Consider the following 16970-nt stretch of genomic DNA (forward strand, 5'->3'; position numbering starts at 1 on the left):
GGCAACTCCTCACCTAGATCAGGAAGGTTCAGTATTTGGGACTAGAGCTACTCAAGGTGCTTATTCAGTGGTCAAGCCAAGTCCCACGTGTGGGGAGCAGCGGCTTAAGAGTCACTCAAGCCAGAGCACCTTCTTGCGGCTGCCTCGGTGGATTAGAAACGAAGCGCTAGAGCTGGGTGTATAATTCATAAAATATCCTTTATTTATTCTACGGAACACAGTCAAGTGGTAGCTTTAAATTAAAAAAAAAAAAAGCTTTTTAAAAGATATTAGTGTCGTGACCTGACTCTGAGCTCCGTGTCATTAGGACAGTGGCCAAAGCCACCTGTTGTAGCTTTGCAGAGTTCCTGCACGGGCAGAGGTCTGGTGGGGAACAGGGAAGTGTTGGCACAGCTATCTGTCCAGTTGCTTATAATCAAGAATAATTTATGAAGAGCAGAAGTAACACTTATATCGCTGGCAACTGATCAAGAGATTACTTACAATATAGCATATCCATTCCAGGAGGCATAAAGATGTTTGTACTTACTGTTTATAGGGACTATCTTAGAATTTTTGCATCACTTTGGGAACATGGTACTTCTCTACAAATTTAGAAATTCCCTAAATCATACTTCCTGGTTTGTCTTAATTAGTAAGGAGATAAGAGTAACATTCAGTAAGGTAGTTACTCTTTTTTTTTTTTTTTTTTAGCACAGTGGTTTAATCAAAATGATAGTTTGCTTGAAAATGTTAGGGAATCTCCACCGACCGGCAACCATGCTGGTTATCATACTATAAAAATCCATAAACACACACGGCACTGAGCTGTTTCCACAAGACTTCCTTTCTAATAAACACAACACTTTCTCCTCCTCTCAGACGTCAACCTCAGATGCCAAAATGCCCGTGTGCCAACTGTAGGCATGTTGCTGAGCGAAGGAGAAGGTTGGCAAGTCTGTCCAGCAAATTCGATTGTACAGTGGGATGGCGACTGCTCTGCGGCCTCAGACAGCACATGGCTGTGGCCCGTCCCCCAGGCAGGGAGAGGCTGGTGGCCCTTACTGGCATGGGAAAGGGTCCTGGTCGGTTAGAACATAAGGACTTTGAGGAGAAATACAAAAAGGCTCATTAAAATTGGAGGCCTGCGTAAGTACATTCAAACTCCTCGGAAAGAGACGCCTCGAGGCCTTGTGCTGAGCTAGGGTGACCTGTCCTCATGCGAAGGGCTGCGTGTCCCCTGGCTGGCCTGAGCCATGCGTGGACCGCCTGCCACCTTCTCCTACTGCTCTGCGGCGCTCTAAAGAGGCCGTCAACCTCAACCAAAAACCAGAGGGAGGGAAAAATCACGAACATTGAAGACTGGGTTCAAAAGTCCCTGGACACTTTGGGTCTGCCTTTCCCCAGCCTGCATCTGGTTAGGGGCTGTGAATCAGAATTCCGAATCTGCGCCGCCCAGGGGGGACAGGCACAGCAGTGAGGAAACACCCAAATGCAATTAACGACAGCAAGCTCAGGACCCTTGTTCCTGCCCCTCCCCCACTTACGGCTGTTGGTTCTTCCTCATCTGAACTGAAGGAACCGAGGGAGGAATCCCATCCCCAAACCTCCCTGCACAGCACGGAATGCTGGAATCTGGCTGCCGCTTCTGCACAGGATGGAGCCTCAGTCTTTCGCTTTATAGCATCATTTATGGCATGAACTAGGAACATAATGTGTTTACACAAACACGCGACAATTGTACATCAGCATCTTTACAATATTAAAGGAGTCATATACAAGTCTACAGGCATCGTACAAGGGGCAGTGCTGGCCAGGACGCCCCGCCCACCCAGCAGTTCTCTGCGGTTTCTCCAACCTGGGAAAGAGCCATCTCGGGAGGGGAGGGGAGGGGAGGGGAACTGTGTGTGACAAGGCAGGCGGTATCCATCTTTGGGCCTGTCATCTGAGAGGCAGCAGGTCTGTGAGGACCCCTCAGAGGCAGTCCTCGTTGGAATCCGGGGCCAAGAACCCAAGGTATGACTCTGTCCGGGTCTTACTGGCAAGCTAGTGTAACAGTCTAATTAAAATTCAGTGTGCATATGAGTGTGGGAAAATCAGAGTGGGGGACGGCTTCCTGAGCTGGGGACCCAGAGGATGCTGCTGACAGATGGGCCCCTTCACCGTGGGGCCCATTCCTGAGGTAAGGATGTGGTGTGGCCCCGTGGCTGGTCCCGATGGGGAGATGACTTCTATGGGAGCCCAGGTGTGCGCACGCATAGACAGGAATCGAAGGCCCTGGGCATTAGTTGGTCAGGTGGCTCTCAAGTGTGGCCTGTGCCCCAGGTGGCAGCAAAGGTAGGGTCTCAAGTGGCTCCACAGCTATCCATCCCCACCTGTACCACCCTCCTCCCAGCAGCCCCACCCCGTGGGAGCCCAGTTTCAGCCCCTGTGGCACTGCCATCCCTGCATCTGCTCCTAGAGCAGGAACCAGAAGTTTCCAAGCCCTGCTCTGCGGGCACCTGGGCCCGAGTGTCCAGCAGCTCTTCCACCCCCCATGCAGACATGCTGCGCGTCCGACTGAGCTGAGCACCAGATAAAGAAGCGTTGGTCCTTGTCGGCCTCTCTGACTTGTGCACTTACAGTTACTTCCGTCTTAAATACTGTAGAAAAATAAGCCATCTCTGACGCAAGGAGACCCACTGGAGTCTGCCGTGTGGTGAAGGATGGACAGCTCCTCGGCGTGCACTGGGGAGGCCTCTGCTGACCCTGTCTTGGCACACGCGGAGCCCCGAGGACCGGACCGGGAGCTGAGGGGCCCAGACAACTGGCGGCCGAGTTCTCCCACCTCGGCATCTTTGGGTCACATCAACAGTCCTTCAGTGGACATGCCTCCAGCATCCCACATTCTGTTGCCATGACACGTGGGGCCTTGGGGCTCTCTGGGCAGGCTTTGGACCCTCCAGCCCCACCCTCAGTCTCACGGCCACCGCTAAGCAGGCATAGGCAGAACTCCCCAGCACAGTTTCCTGGTCCCTGGGGTGTCCCCAGGGCCCAAAGGCCTCAGGTGGGCACTGAGGCAGGGCCTAGTCCAGGGGCTCCTGCTTTATTCGGACAGCAGTGGGCGTGGGCTGCGGTCGCCGCTCCTCCCGGCAAAGCACATATTCACTGAACTGGGACGAGTCCACGCCACCCCCGCAGGACGCAGCCATGCTGAAACCCCTCTGGAACAGCCTCTCCAGGACCTGCCGGGGAAGAAACAGGGGTCAGTCCCGCCCAGCTGTAAGAGTCTGCCTGCCCTGCCTGGTGGGCAAGTGGGCACGAGCCCAGGGCAAGCTACCTTCTCCTGTTAAGACATGTCTTGCTTCCTGACAGAAGTCCCTGCAGAACAGCCAGCAGGGCAGCCACAGAAGGGACAGGGGCGGCCAGGCCCCAGGGCCCCTCAAACAGCCAAACCCTGCTGCCCTCAGGGGTCCACAGCCTCGATTGGGCCCCTCTCTCTCCAGACACATGGTCCCAGGTCCCCCTCCCTCACTGAGGCCCCAGTAATAGAGACCCTGCCCCCAGCCTCTGGGCAGCCACCTGCTTCCCTGAGCTGCGAGTCCCAGATGGTTTGATGCCTGGGGGCCCATCAGCTCAAGGGAGCTCGGGGTGGAGAGGAGGCGTCCTCCTGATGTTTGAGTCTCTGCAGGTCTCCGTGTCCACGTGGGCGGGCTTGCGCCTCTGTGAGGGCAGGGCCTGGTCACTGTGTCTGACACCTGGGTCCTGCACCTAGCAAGTTCTGACGGACAGCTTGTGGAATTTTCCCCACAAAGTCCACTCTGCCCCAAGCCTGAAATAGGAGTCTGCTCTTGGGTCTGGAAGAGCTGATGGAAAATAGGCCTCCACTCCACGTGGGGCTTCCCAGCTCTTAGACCCATCTGGGGAAAGCCAGTCCAAACACGCACGGGGCAGCTGTTTGGGTGCTGGTGGCCCCGGGCCGCATGACGAGTAGCGGGGCTCCAGGCCGCCGCCACTCTCAGCCTCTGACCTGCTGCTCCCACTGCCTGGGTTTAATTTGAATCCAAAGTCAGACTCTGGGTGTCAAATGAAGCACACTTTGTTGAAAATACTCTAGGCCATTTTTATAGAACATCCTTTCGGGAAAGAAAAAAAAAAAAAGCATAGATCAATTTTTTTAAGTCCATCCCCCAGGCGCCATCATTTAATTATGAGCGGGACATAAATTATGCATCGACACATTGTTGCCTTTTCTGTAAGACGGCACGGAGGGCCTCGCCATTGCCGGGACCGAGCCTCCCTCCATCTCCCTCTGCCGCCGGAGGGCGTCGGCGAGGCACGGGGGAGGCGGCGGCCGGCCAGCCCTCACCTGCACCGAGTTGAGCCGGCAGTAGCCGTTGAGCGGGAAGCGGATGACGTGCGTGGGGTCCTGGTTCCAGCCGGCGTTGACCGAGTTGCACATGACGTCCCCGGTCTCGGGGAAGACCTCCTCGATGAGAGCCTTCTCGCCGCTGAGCGCGATCCGCTCACCCAGGTCCGGCGTGACCCGCACCACCAGGCAGTCGCAGGCCCGGCTGCGGCGCCGCTGCGCCTGCTCCTGCTGCCAGCGCTCCAGCTCGCGCACCATGGGTTGCAGCTGGTAGTAGCGCGCCTCCTCGTACAGCAGGCTGAAGTCCTGTGGGCACGCACACACGGCTGGGGGTGGTGGGGATGTGCCGGGCCGGCTCCAGGGGGCCCCCCCTCACACCCCGCACCCCCAGGGCACAGTGTGGTCTGGGATGGTTTGTCCCCATTGTAGGGATGGGGAAAACGAGTCTCAGCTGAATGTGTGCCCCCCAAAAAGGTGTTGCCTCCATGCAGGCAGCGGCTGGTGTGCACCTGTCCCAAGACCCCATGAGCTCTTCCATCTGGTCCCAAGCACTGGGGGTGGCTTCATCCCCCTGAAGCAGAGAGAAGCCTCTGGATAGACCCGGAGGCTAGGTTAGAGGAGCCAGAGGCTGTGCGGACGCCTGGAAACCTACTGATTTGTCAGCAAGGCACGGGGCAGCCCCGTCCTCACCTGCCCTGGAGGAGCTCACTGCGGGGCAGGGAGGCGAAACAGAGCTGTCTGGGTTGGATTTTCGGCATCATTATCTACCAGACCTTCTCTGAGCCTCAGTTTCCTCATCTATAAAATGGATGTAAACATCCAGCTCAAAGACGGGGTGAAGCTTAAAGGACAAGGTCGGCCCCTGCCCTTGCAGGCAGTGTGAGGAGGTGTCTGGGGGACACCCACCTCTCACCAGCAGCCCACTCCCGGGCTGGCGGGCTCGCACCAACCACCCCTCAGGCCCTGATGATCAGACCACTGCCCCGGTCAAACACATGTCCACCCACACCCACCCCAGCCCTGAGTAGCTGAGGACCCATGACCACACCACTCAGCTCAAGTCCGGCTGGTGAGCCTGAGGACCCCTGGGGGGGGAGTCAAGGAAGCCCAACCCCCAAAGCCGGGCCCACCCCACTATCCCTAAGTCCGTTCCTCCTGCTGACTGACCCCAGCTTTCGGAGTCACCCCAGGGGAAGCCTCCCCAGGCCTGTTATCAGTCAAGAACCCATCCTGTGGAGCTAGAGACTGTCTTACAGAGTGAAGTAAGTCAGAAAGAGAAAAACAAATATCGTATATTAACACATGTATGTGGAACCTAGAAAAATGGTACAGATGAACCGGTCTGCAGGGCAGAAATAGAGACACAGATGTAGAGAACAAACGTATGGACACCGAGGGGGGAAAGTGGCGGGGGGTAGGATGGTGGTGGGATGAATTGGGAAATTGGGATTGACATGTGTACACTAATATGTATAAAATAGGTAACTCATAAGAACTGCTGTATAAAAAATAAATAAAATAAAATTCAAACATTTAAAAGAACCCATCCTGTCCCTCCACAGGGGTTCCTCAGGGCACCATGCCGGGCCTTTGCTCTCATCCATGCAAGGTTTGAAATGATGTCTGCAAACCAACAACCCCACTTCCTTCCTCATAGCCCAGAACATCTCCCCCGGGTGCCCCACCAGCTCTTCCACACAGGAGTGCGGTGCCACTCCCCCACAGCCTGTTCTACCCTGGGCCTCCACACAGCCACTCAGGACTCAAGCTGCAGGCCAGAGGCACCCTCGAGAGCCCCCGACCCTCTCCATCCACACCCGTGGCTCCTGCATCTTCTTCCTAAGCGTGAATCTGATCTACCGACTCTGTTCCACCTTCACTGCCTCTACCCTCCTGCTCCCCTGCATATCCTTTTCCACACAACAGATCTGACGGTCATGGCCCTACTCACAACCCTTCCACTGCATTCAGGGTAAAAAGCCGAATGCTGAGCCGGCCACCAAGGTCCTGACACCAAGCAGCAGCCTTCCTTCCTGCTCTTTCCTTCCCAGTTCATACGGTCCCAGGCTGCCACCCATCCAGCTCCTTGCCCTCCCCTCTCCGCTTCCCACCAAGGCCCTCACACCTGTCTGCCCCCGTTCCTCCGCCATCACCCAGAGAAACAGCCTTGCCTCCAAACCCACCCGGGCCCGCTCTCCGCGTGGTTCCCTCTCACAGTGCTCTCTGCTTCTCTGAAGTGTTTGCCCCTGTGGAATTCAAGTGTTTTTTGGTTCATCGTCTGTCTTCCCACTAGACCGTAACCACTATGGGGACAGGACCCATGTCTGCCTTGTCTTTCACTGCATGTTCAGCTGGAGTTCGGCTGTTGGCACCCAGGAACTGAACTGAATGAGGGATGAAACAGCCCCAGGGCCACTGGGGTCCTCTGGGTGCTGGCAGGAAGAAAGAAAGGAAGGACATTTGCTGGTTGGAGCTGGGGTAGCCCAGGCATGGGCTTCCTGCCTCCGGGATCCCCATGCCGTGAGGGGCCCAGCACCGGAGGCAGGACTCTCAGAACCAGGTCGGCTGCCGCAGACAGGCTCGCCCGGAGACCTGGGGGCAAGCTTTTGTTTAAGGGTGTTTGGACTGGATCAGTTTTCCCCCTGCCAAGTGCCTACGAGGAACAGATCTGGGAACCTCTAACTCCTGTAACTCCGGCACACGACAGTCGTTCAACACGACAAACATGAAACCGGGGTAAGTGCCGCTGCCGCTGCTTAACTGCTGTTACACCCTGATAAATAAGCTAAAAATGTGAGAAAACAAAATTAGTTTAGGAAAACTGATTTAGCCCTCGGCTTCATCGTTTAAGTTTTTATGGTTGCCGTGACAACTGTGGGTCCATTTATGAAGTCACAGCCTACCCTGTGGAACGCCACCGCACAGGCAGTGTGCCGCGCAGCTGCCAGCTGCGGACTGACCTTGAAGTCATCTGGGAGCAGCAGTTTCGACGTCCGCAGGAAGCTCAGGACATAGCGGAAAATCTCCCCATCCCGGTCGATGAAATAATGTTGCTTCAAACTGTCCAGGACGATGGGCTCGGTGCCATTGAAGAGGCGGCTTATTCTGGGAGAGATGGGGGCGGAGATGTGGGATGGAAGGGCGGGTCCACCTGCCCCACCCCGACTCCTTAGAGCTCGCCCTGCTGGAGGGGCGAGGGGCCTTACACGGTGACTCTGGGCTGCGCCAGGACTGAAAAGGATGTTTGCACACACCAGCGGCAGCCGGGACACCAGCGCGGCAACCAGCACATGCACACGCCCCGCCTACACGCACAAGCCACAGCCAGAGAGAGGCACACCCGGCTCTGTACGCCCGCCTGCCCGCTGACACAGGCTACAGGCCTGGAAAACCACAGCGAGACACAGACACAGCCACCCCGTCCCACGCACACAAACCCTTGCTGGACAGAACCGCCCAGAAAACCCCCACTGACCACCAGACACGCCAGCTCACGGCCGCCCGTCCAGTGAACACATGTAAACCAGCTGCCACGCTCCCGGGTCACACACATCCACCTCCCCCAACCTGCGTGAACGAGCAGCAGACAGGACACACCCGGGCAGCAGGCACGGCGTCACATGGTCCCCTCGCTCACAACACACAAACCACAGGCAGACCCAGACACATCCGGTGCGGGACACACCAGGCAGCACGGGTCCACCAGAGACACAGCTACGTATGCTCAACAAACTCACAGACGAACCACCCACAGCTCTGTGCTCAGGGAACCCTAGGGGAGAACAGAGGCAGGCACCGGGGACAGCACGTGTGTGTGCAGCTACAGTGCACGCACGTACACACACACACACACACACACACACACACGCACACCCCAGTGTGTACACACATACCAGCGTGGATGCACACAGAACAGCGCACACACGTGCTCCAATGCGTGCACGTGTGCTACAGCGAGTGCGCACTGGGGAGGGGACCGCGAGGGGAGGCCAGGTCCCAGCACCCCACCTTCTGAAGGACAGTGGCTCTGACAGAAGCACAGGACCTGCAGCAGGCTCTCGGGGCGCCCTGATGCCTGGCCCTCTCCACTCCAGGGAGGAGGAACCAGGCCTCCCCACTTCCCAGGGCGGCAGGCTCTGGTTTGGCTAACTTCCCCTGCAGACCCCGGGCCCCGGGGCGGAGAGTTAGGATACCCCGAAGAGGGGTGGGGACAGCCAAGAGCTTGACTCGGGAACCGCAGGGAGGTCGGCGGCGTCTCCCCAGGGGCAGCATCTCCAGACATCCTTCGGCCGACAGGCAGGGCCACATACATGTCCCCAGCTGGACCCTGCACAGCCCGGGAGAAGGGTGGCCCCGACCTGGGCCCCAGGCCTTCCAGCCCAACCTGTACAAGCCTCCCAGGAAGGCTCCCCTCTCCCTCAGCAGCCCCCTCCGCAGGCCCTGCCCCACTCCTGCCACTGTGTGCCAGGGCAATGAGCTGGGGGGTCACGGCACCCAAAGCCTCTCTCGGGGCCTTCCATTGACACCAGCCGCTCTGGTGGCCTGGTACACTTCAGGCATTGGCCAGGAGGGTCTGCCCAGGGGTAGAGTGACTAACCTGTTCTCACTCTGGGGACATGGCCCAGCGGGGCCATATAAAGGGCAAGGCTGCCTCGTAGAAGGGCATGAGCAGGCCAGAGCCCATGGGGAGGTGTGGAGAGGCCCGAGCCTGTGGAACCAGTGCTGCGGTCACCCACATACAGCTCATCTCAGAGCTCCAAAGGCCATGGAGCCCCATCAACCCCCAGGCCTGATGACAATGATACTGGAGAACACAGCCCCGCTGCACAGCTCTGTGGGCTCCAAGGCCTATTCCAGGCCTCAAACTCCCCAAGACCTGACCTCAGCAGAGCTTGGGCGTCCAGGTATCAGAATAAGGGCCACCCAGCAGCCCTGGAGACAGACAGGACCGAGCGAGGCACCAGGTGCCACGGGCAGTCATCCGCAGACTGCTGAGGGACCCCACGTGGCACCAGCAGGAAGAAGTGAGAGCCATTTCCACAGGTGAGCCAGCACGTGTGAAGCCTCAGTCTCCCTGCAATTTTCTCCACCCTCCCTGGCTGAGCTCAAGCTCTGTGCAGCAAGCAATGTCCCACGGCTGCTTGTGTTGCAAACCCTCCTGACATCAGGCTGTGAAGCTCCAGACCTGCTGGTCTAGACGACTCCCAATCCACCACATTCCAGGGCTTCCTGGGTTCTAGGTTGTCTTCTGGGTCCAAGGCTAGAAGGCTCTCAATCTGCCTTATTTCAGGACTGGCTGGTTCTAGGTCTTTCCAGGTTCGGTGTCTCTTCACAGACTAAGGCCTTTCATGCCCTCAGGGTCTGAAGCTATCAAGGACAGGAGCAGCTTGAGGGAAGGTTAGTCACTTCAAAGGGAGCTCCCGACACGTGTGTGTGTGTGTGGTCTTAAGAGTCCATTGCCACCGCAGGCCACTCTCTGAGGGAGACTGCAGGTTCGGGGTACCAACTTCAGAAGTCTTCCACAGAATAAGCTGGCCGGTTCTGACCCCAGCTGATAGGGGTTGTTTTCTTTTTCTTCTTTCTTCCTTTTTTTTTTTTAAGCCTCGGCTCCAATTTCCTGCATGTTTCAGTGGCAGGTTTTATTAGTTCTAAAGTTCCTGGACATCTTAATTTGTTGCTTCCCACAGCGAGGATGAACGCAAGCGTGGGGCTGCCATGGCAGGAGCTAAACGACGTTCCAAGTGCGCTGGCAGACACAGGAGTCCACTCCCAGCCCCGGGCAGCTGGGCGGGGCCGGCTCTGGGCGAGGACCCGTTGGCGCTCCCTGCCTTGCCAAGAACCAGGAGCCCAGGCACAGCTCTGTGGGCACCGGGACCTGAGGGGCTGGGGGGCGCTCCCGGCATTGCCCAGGGTGGGACTTTGCTGACATCCAGAACCCCCTCCACCCCCGGTGACCTTAACACAATTCTCCATCTCCAGGTGACTTATACGTCGGTGACCCTGGATGAGGGATTGACCTTTGTTTCCAGAATTAGTGAGAAACAGTTTTTTAATTTTAATAATTTACTCAAAGAAGGATGAGAGAGATCTGAGGGGCTCTGGCCAGCAGAGCTGCCCAACCCACTTCTCAGGCCTGGCCTGACCCACTGTCCTGACTGTCCTACAGGTCACACCACCCTCCACTGGCCTCTAGGCCCAAGCTTCAGGCCTGAGGAGCAGCTCTCCTGTGAGCCGGAAGCCATCCAGGCAGAACAGATCCATCCTGAGGCCCCAGGAAAGAATGCAGACCGCCACCCGTTCTGGGCACATCCTGCTGGCCCGCGGGTCCCAAAGGTCACGGGCCAGCAAGATGGCCCGCCCCACATCAGAGCAGGACAATGGGTGAGGACGGGATGTGGGTCTGGGAGGGGAGGACCACCCCCTGCCCGCCCTGTTCCAGGCAGCAGCCTGGAGACAGAATGAGGAGGCCGTTCCCCGCAGGCCTGGGCCATGATTACTCCAGAAAGGCAAGTGTCTGATTTCAGGGAACACTCTTCAGAGACGTTGTGGGCAAGGGTTTCATGAATTTCACTCACAGACGTCGTCGACCGATTAAGGGATGATCTATCTCAAACAAGGCGCGAATGCCGCAGAAGGCTAAATTGAAATTAAATAAGTGGAATCCATCTCCCATCCTCGACAGGGCTCTGCCAGAGAGCGCCAGGCCGACACGGCTGACGTGGCCTCCCGGATGCTGCCCCTCCGAGACCCCCAGGTCACAAGCGCCCCAGGCCTAGCCTCTGTCTGCTGAGGGAGCGAAGCTCCAACCGTCACCTGCACCCGATGAACGACACACCGCATCCACCTCCAGCACTCCCCCCTGGAGGGCGCCACCCTGGCCTCCAACGAGCTCCCAAAGCCGCCACTTCCACACGCTATGAATCCTCCGTGCTCTGCGCGGCCACACCGGCGACGAGGCAGCCGGATCAGAAAGCTTCCCGGAGCCGCTCCCCCTCGGTGTCTGGGGGATTAATTAACTCCTCTTTTTATTTTAAATGTCTAAAACAGAGGTGATGCCCTGCAGCCGTGGCCCTCCCGCCGCCAGCCCTCAGTGGTGGCCGCCTCACTGTACCAGGAGCGAGCGGTCCCCGGCTCAGCAAGTAGCGTGCGGCATCATCTCCAGGAGATGCTCAGAGACCCGTCCCACCTCTGGCCAGCCCTGCTGTTACAGGCGGAAGCCAGGTCTGCCTCTAGGAGAGAAATGCCTGAGAGGCAAAAGCAGGAGAGTCAGCAGTGCCCGGCGCCTCCCACAGATGAGTCCAGGAGTCAGGAGCACCGGGGAGCTGGGGGGAGTGTAAAGCTCCCTGCAGGGAGGGTCCTGGTCGGAGACGCTTTGCCCGCTGATGGCGGTATGTGGCTCATGCTTGTCCACAGCTGTGGATACTCCCGAACATCACGGAATTCCTAGCCAGTCGCTGCAACCCCCCCAAATCCAAGGGAGCCTGCTGCTACCCCTTAGGGTCCAGCAGTGGCCACCCAAACAGGCAAAGAGGACAAATTGCAGCTGCCCCTCACCCTTCCCCTTATGCTCTATCCCAAGGGTTAGGCTCGGAAACAGGATGGACTATTTCTCCCCAGCATGACGCCAAGAAGTACGCAGCATTGCTCACGAACGGTCCCCTGCAAAGGCCGGGCTTGAGTCTCACTCAAGAGTAACCTGAAGGAACATGAGGTTCCCCAGCCAGCTGCTGGCCAGCTGCAGGCGGGGCTGGCTCTGAAAAGTGGCCTCTGCCAGTGAGTCAGGAACTCCCCCTAACACTACCAATGCCACCAGCTCAGGGTCACAAGTCCCTGTGCAAAGCGGCCATTGACAGGGGCACTCAGCTTCCTGAACCCCAGTTCCCCAGGTCTAGGAGCAGGGGGGCCTTGGAGAGCCCTGCGTGTTGGCTGGTAGCAGGCTACAGATGCTGCCTGTCACCGCTGCACGCCCCGGTGCCATGAGGGGCTCGGCTCTTACCTGGAGTCAGGGTACTTGGTGAGCGTGGCCAGGCTGCTGGTGTACATGTGGCCGCCCACGTCGATGTGCACAGGCGCGTTGGACTTAGTGAGCTGGGCTGGCAGTGGGATCCCCTGGGCGGCCAGGGGAGACACAGGCGACCGGGTGAGAGACAACCGAGACATGCTTCCTCCCTCCTGGAGATGGAAACAAGGCACAAAACAAGGGTTTCTCCACGACGGAGCTATGCGCTCCTTTTACTGCCAATGTGATCACAGATCTAATCAGATCACTTCTGCCTGTGCCTGATCACATATTCAGCTGACAAATTGTGGCCACCACTGTAATTAAGTGTATTCGCATCATTTTCTTCAAAGTACCAGAGGGAAAAAAGAAAGATGCTTATTAGCAATAAGAAATCAAGAAAAAAAAAATTTTGTTCAAGGTGTCAGCCTCCAGGGGCATAAAACAAACTGCAAAATTCTAATTAAAGGTCGTGGGCTTCTGTGTTAGATGTGAAATATCCCCTGACAAACGAATCACCAATTTGTGAATTGGGATTCAGGGGTTTTTGCAAGTTTGTCTCAGTAACGAGACACCTCTAAATTAGGGACTTCCTCAGCACCTAAGGCATTGAGTTTTATACATGTAGTAAATTTCACATCAAATTAAGAGCATTTTTGTTTCCCAAAAAAATACATAATCGTGCGGCCAGTCAACAGCCGTCTCTTGAATGCCAGCGCTGTGGCTGCAGCTGCGAGGAAGGGCAGCCAGTGAGCTGGCGCTTGGGAAGACGGCAAATAGGAGGACACCAGCCCTTGACCCAGCCCACCCTGCTGGCTCTCACCGCGGGGCCAGTGCTGCCGTGGGCGTGAAGCGAGGACCCGCTCGGCCGCTCCTTGCGGTGAGGCATCTAGGCTTCCATCGCTGCCCAGAGTATCTGTGGGAAGCACCAACACAACCAGACAGGACTTACTCCTCAGTGGTCCTGGGCGCCGTGTCTCCCAGTCAAAGATGCTTACAACCGTCCTTTATGAACATGCATCCCAGAACCCCATGCCCTACCACACTGCCCGCTACTATCCTGTCCCCACACCCCAAAGCAAGCCTCCGGGCCATAGGAGATTACTTACACACACACACACACACACACACACACACACACACACACACACTCACACATGTGTTTTCAGGGCAGCTCCATGTCTGCTAATTCAGCTAATGACAGTACTGAAACATATGCTCACCATTATTGCCCCCAAAATGTTTCAGAACAAATCTGATTTTCTTGGTATTTTGGTTTTGAGACACGTTACCAAGCATGTCTCCTCTTACTTCAGAGAGAACCCTGGGAACCACAGCTCAGAGAGGATCCCCCCCCACCCTCCATGGGCTTCGGAGCCCCAGGACCTCTTTGAACACCATCTCTGCAGTGTTAAGATGCAGTTTGCAACTGGCTGGACACAGAGAAGCCAGGGAAGAGCGAAAGTCACTTAGGAAGCCACCGCTCCCCCTGTGGCTCCTTAGAGAAGAAAACTTCTCTTTGTTTGCCCAGCCTGCACCTCTGCAGTTTCTCCCCAGACCCCGGGAATGGTCTTGTCTGTGCCTAATATATTCCAGATCCCTTTGGGATCACAGCCCCAAGGCATTAGAGAAAGCTGGCCAGAAGGAGACAGCAGCTCAGCTAATGAACACTCTCTCCTGCCTCTCCTCTCAGCCGCAACCACCTGAAATAAGCCTGTCCCACAGTCTCTAGAAGCTGTCTGAGAACACTTGCAGGCCCCATGCAGGAGAGCTGGAGGAGAGCAGGTTTAAGCAGACCCCTTCCACTGACCCGGGGCTGGGGGAGACGTGCACAGTGACTATCACCCCCCCGCCCCCACTGGCTTCCATATACCTAAACCTGGACTTATCCGTTGCAGGTTTAACCCGAACCTCTCTCAAGGATTGACTTTGTGCCTTGAAATTCAACATCCAGTTTTAACACATGAACCAAGGTCCAATGAGAATCAAATCCTGCAGATTTAAGCCGGGCCACTCTCCCAGGATTTGTCCTGCCCTCGGTGTCCTGGCAAGTCCTCTGACAGGAAACCGGTGGGGGGTGGCTATTAGCAGACAGTCATGTTTAACTTCTAGCTGTCCAGGGTCTGCTGCTTTGGGCATTCCTGAGTTCCCGCAAGCTTCAAAAAGAAAACCAGGTCACTTATCTCAAGGAAGTTCTGAGAAACCAAAACATATCTCAGGAATGGGCTATCCTGCCCTGGGAGGCTCTGCTGGGGAGGAGTCAGAAGGAAAGCCACACTGAGGATAAACTGTGCTGGAAGGAATTCCGACGGAACGTCTATCAAAGCAGACTGCACAATGCCGGCCCTACTGCCAGGACACTACTCAGAAGTGACATTTAACACCAAGTACCCATCACAAAAGCTGCTCGATCGTGTTCTCACCCAGACTTTTCCATCGCAGGCACCACCTGATGTTCATGGCACACCAGAAACTCACCATTGGAAGCCCCAGGCTGTACGCCTTGCCGCGAACCTCCACTGCTCCCTCCGACAAACGCATCTGTGCTGGACAACGACCCTTTCCCCGAGATCACTGCCAAGGTCAGAAGCATAAAGTGGGTGCAGGAAGAGACACAAGTTCATTCCGCCAGCACCAGCATCAAACCCACGACCAGCCCCAGCTCGCCACGCCCCTCCCGAGGCTCAGCCAAACCGCCTGTTGCAGGGGCCTCGGCGGTCGTGTGCTGCACGGCCCGCGGGTTTCCAAACCGGCTGGGTACTGACCCGCTTCTCCAAGCTGCGGCGGGAGCCCGGGGTCCCGCGCCCGCCCGCCACCGAGCCCCGCCCGCCCGAGCAGAGGGAAGCGAGCAGAATGCCACGCTCATTTACACACAAAATGATTTTGTGTCCTATTGTGCTCGCAGTTGTTCAGCTCTCTGGGGGTGATTAAACTGGCTGAGCTGCGGCAGCTTGAGACGATTTCACTAAATCGCTTCTTCGTGAAGTCGCTTCTTTGCTAAGCTGTTATTTTAACCATAAAAGGTAAACAGAAGGCGGCTCGAGAACTCCCTTCAGGTCTGCGCCCAGGGCGCCAGCCCCGGGCAAGAGGGCCAGGGGCCTGCAGAATCGTCCAGGGGGCGGGCCGGAAGGGAGGCAGGCGGGCCACCTGGCGCGCGCCAGCCCGGCCGCGGAGCCCGCCGGCCGGTGTGAACTTCGTTCGGGGCGGCCGGAGCCGGCTGGGTGCAGGCCGGCGGCGCCGCGGGCGGCGGTGGCCGCGGCACCCAGAGCGCCTTGCAGGACCGCGAGGGTGTGCGGCACGGGCGGGGCGGAAGACAAAGTTAAATCAAGAGGCAGATACTTAGAGACCACAGATGGGAAGCTCGCCTAATTAAGGACGTAAAAGCGCTTTTGTTCTCAAAGTTTATTGTTGCCGGGATTTAAAAAAAAATTAATTGAAACTAATGCTGTTATTCACTCGTGCACTTAAATTCCTTCATGCACACTTGAGACGCAGAGTGAAAACTTGAAGCTGATCTTTCTGCAGCCGGAGGTGGGGGGCGCGGGAGGACTGAAACGCGCTCCAGCTACGGGGGAGGGGGGCTGTTTGAGAGTGTGCCGGTGCGCGCGTCCAGGTCAGGGGGTACCGGCGGGAATCGGGGATCCGGAGGCGGCGATCGCGTCTCCGCGCGGCCCGCCTGGGGCTCCAGACCCCGCGCGCTTGGGACGACCACCAGACCGCCAGCCCCTCCCGCTCGTTTCGGACTCGCGGGTGGGCGTCAGAGGACACACATCTGTCCCGTTGGAGACTTTTTCTCTCTCTGATTTGGACACCAAGCCGGGCCCAGTCAGCCGAAGCCCCGGCTGCGTGAGCCAGGTTCTGACCCCGGAAACACGCCGGCCCTGCAGGGCGCTCGGCCCGGCACTGAGGCCCGAGTGCCGGGACGTGAACACCCCCTCACCCCCACCTCCCCGTGCGGCAGGAAGCTAGGTGCCCGCCCGCGTGGGGAGGGTCCACCCGGGGCCAGGGCCGGCCCACGTGGGCAGTCCCCCCCTCCCGCACCAGGCCTTTGTGCTGGGTGCCCCCGTGCCGCCAGCCCCCGCCGCCCTGCACCGGGACAAAGCAGCCGCCCCTCCCACGTCCGAATCACGGCCGGGCGACTTTCTGGGTATCGCAGCCACTTTAGGGACAGGGGTGCGCGTCGCTGAGCGGTGGCCGCCCGCGCGAGGCTTACCTCGGAGCCGGAGCGGCGGATCGGACTCGGGCGCAGCCCCCGCCCCGCGCAGCCGCTGGTCTCGGGCGCCGGGCGCAGCCTCGTCGCCTCTGCTTGCTGCGCGGGTCGCTCCGGTCTCGTCCTGGAGTTACTTTCTCTCTCGCCCCCAACCCTCCCCCCACCCACCCCTCCCGCCCCGGCCCCCGCTTCGCGCGGCCCCTCGCGGCGCGGCGCGCCGGGGCCTCCCCTCCCCGCCCTCCCCTCGCCTCCTCCCCTCCTCGCGGCCGCCGCCGCCGCCGCCGCCGCCGCCTCCTCTTCGCGCCGCTCTCCGGCTGCCCTCCCGCCGCTCCCACCTCCTCTCCTCCCTCCTCTCTCTCCAGCGGCCTTCCCCGATTGCTGGCGAGAAAGCCAGCCCCCCACCTTAGCCCGTAGCCCGCGTCCCGTCGCGGCCG

The 16970-nt window shown here is 58.1% G+C and overlaps 1 protein-coding gene across 3 annotated transcripts; it reads right to left on the reverse strand.

The window, feature by feature from the left end:
* Nucleotides 1-214: 214 nt before the first annotated feature.
* Nucleotides 215-16690, reverse strand: KCTD15 (potassium channel tetramerization domain containing 15). Of its 3 annotated transcripts, XM_059999101.1 has the most exons (6): nt 16540-16690; nt 14805-14900; nt 13150-13242; nt 12324-12499; nt 7288-7432; nt 4081-4633 (listed from the first exon to the last, which is right to left on the reverse strand). In XM_059999101.1, the coding sequence occupies exons 3-6, from the start codon at nt 13213-13215 to the stop codon at nt 4163-4165; spliced, it is 858 nt and encodes a 285-aa protein (XP_059855084.1). In that variant the 5' UTR covers nt 13216-13242; nt 14805-14900; nt 16540-16690; the 3' UTR covers nt 4081-4162. The 3 variants fall into 3 exon arrangements, with proteins under 3 accessions (XP_059855083.1, XP_059855084.1, XP_059855085.1); XM_059999100.1 differs by lacking the exons at nt 14805-14900; nt 16540-16690 and adding an exon at nt 215-3203 and having other exon boundaries at nt 4328-4633; nt 13150-13227; XM_059999102.1 differs by lacking the exons at nt 14805-14900; nt 16540-16690 and having other exon boundaries at nt 12324-12533; nt 13150-13230.
* Between the last annotated feature and the right edge of the window lie 280 nt (nt 16691-16970).

The sequence above is a fragment of the Delphinus delphis genome, chromosome 20, assembly GCF_949987515.2.
Source record: "Delphinus delphis chromosome 20, mDelDel1.2, whole genome shotgun sequence".
Classification (NCBI taxonomy): Eukaryota; Metazoa; Chordata; class Mammalia; order Artiodactyla; family Delphinidae; genus Delphinus; species Delphinus delphis.

Bases quoted from the DNA above. Each gene is read 5' to 3' on its own strand.
- KCTD15 (XM_059999101.1), bottom strand. From the start codon at position 13,215: ATGCCTCACCGCAAGGAGCGGCCGAGCGGGTCCTCGCTTCACGCCCAC. The intron at 12,500-13,149 runs GTGAGAGCCAGC...TTCCATCTCCAG, and splicing joins ACGGCAGCACTGGCCCCGCG to GAGGGAGGAAGCATGTCTCG. The intron at 7,433-12,323 runs GTAAGAGCCGAG...CATCTCTCCCAG, and splicing joins ACCAAGTACCCTGACTCCAG to AATAAGCCGCCTCTTCAATG.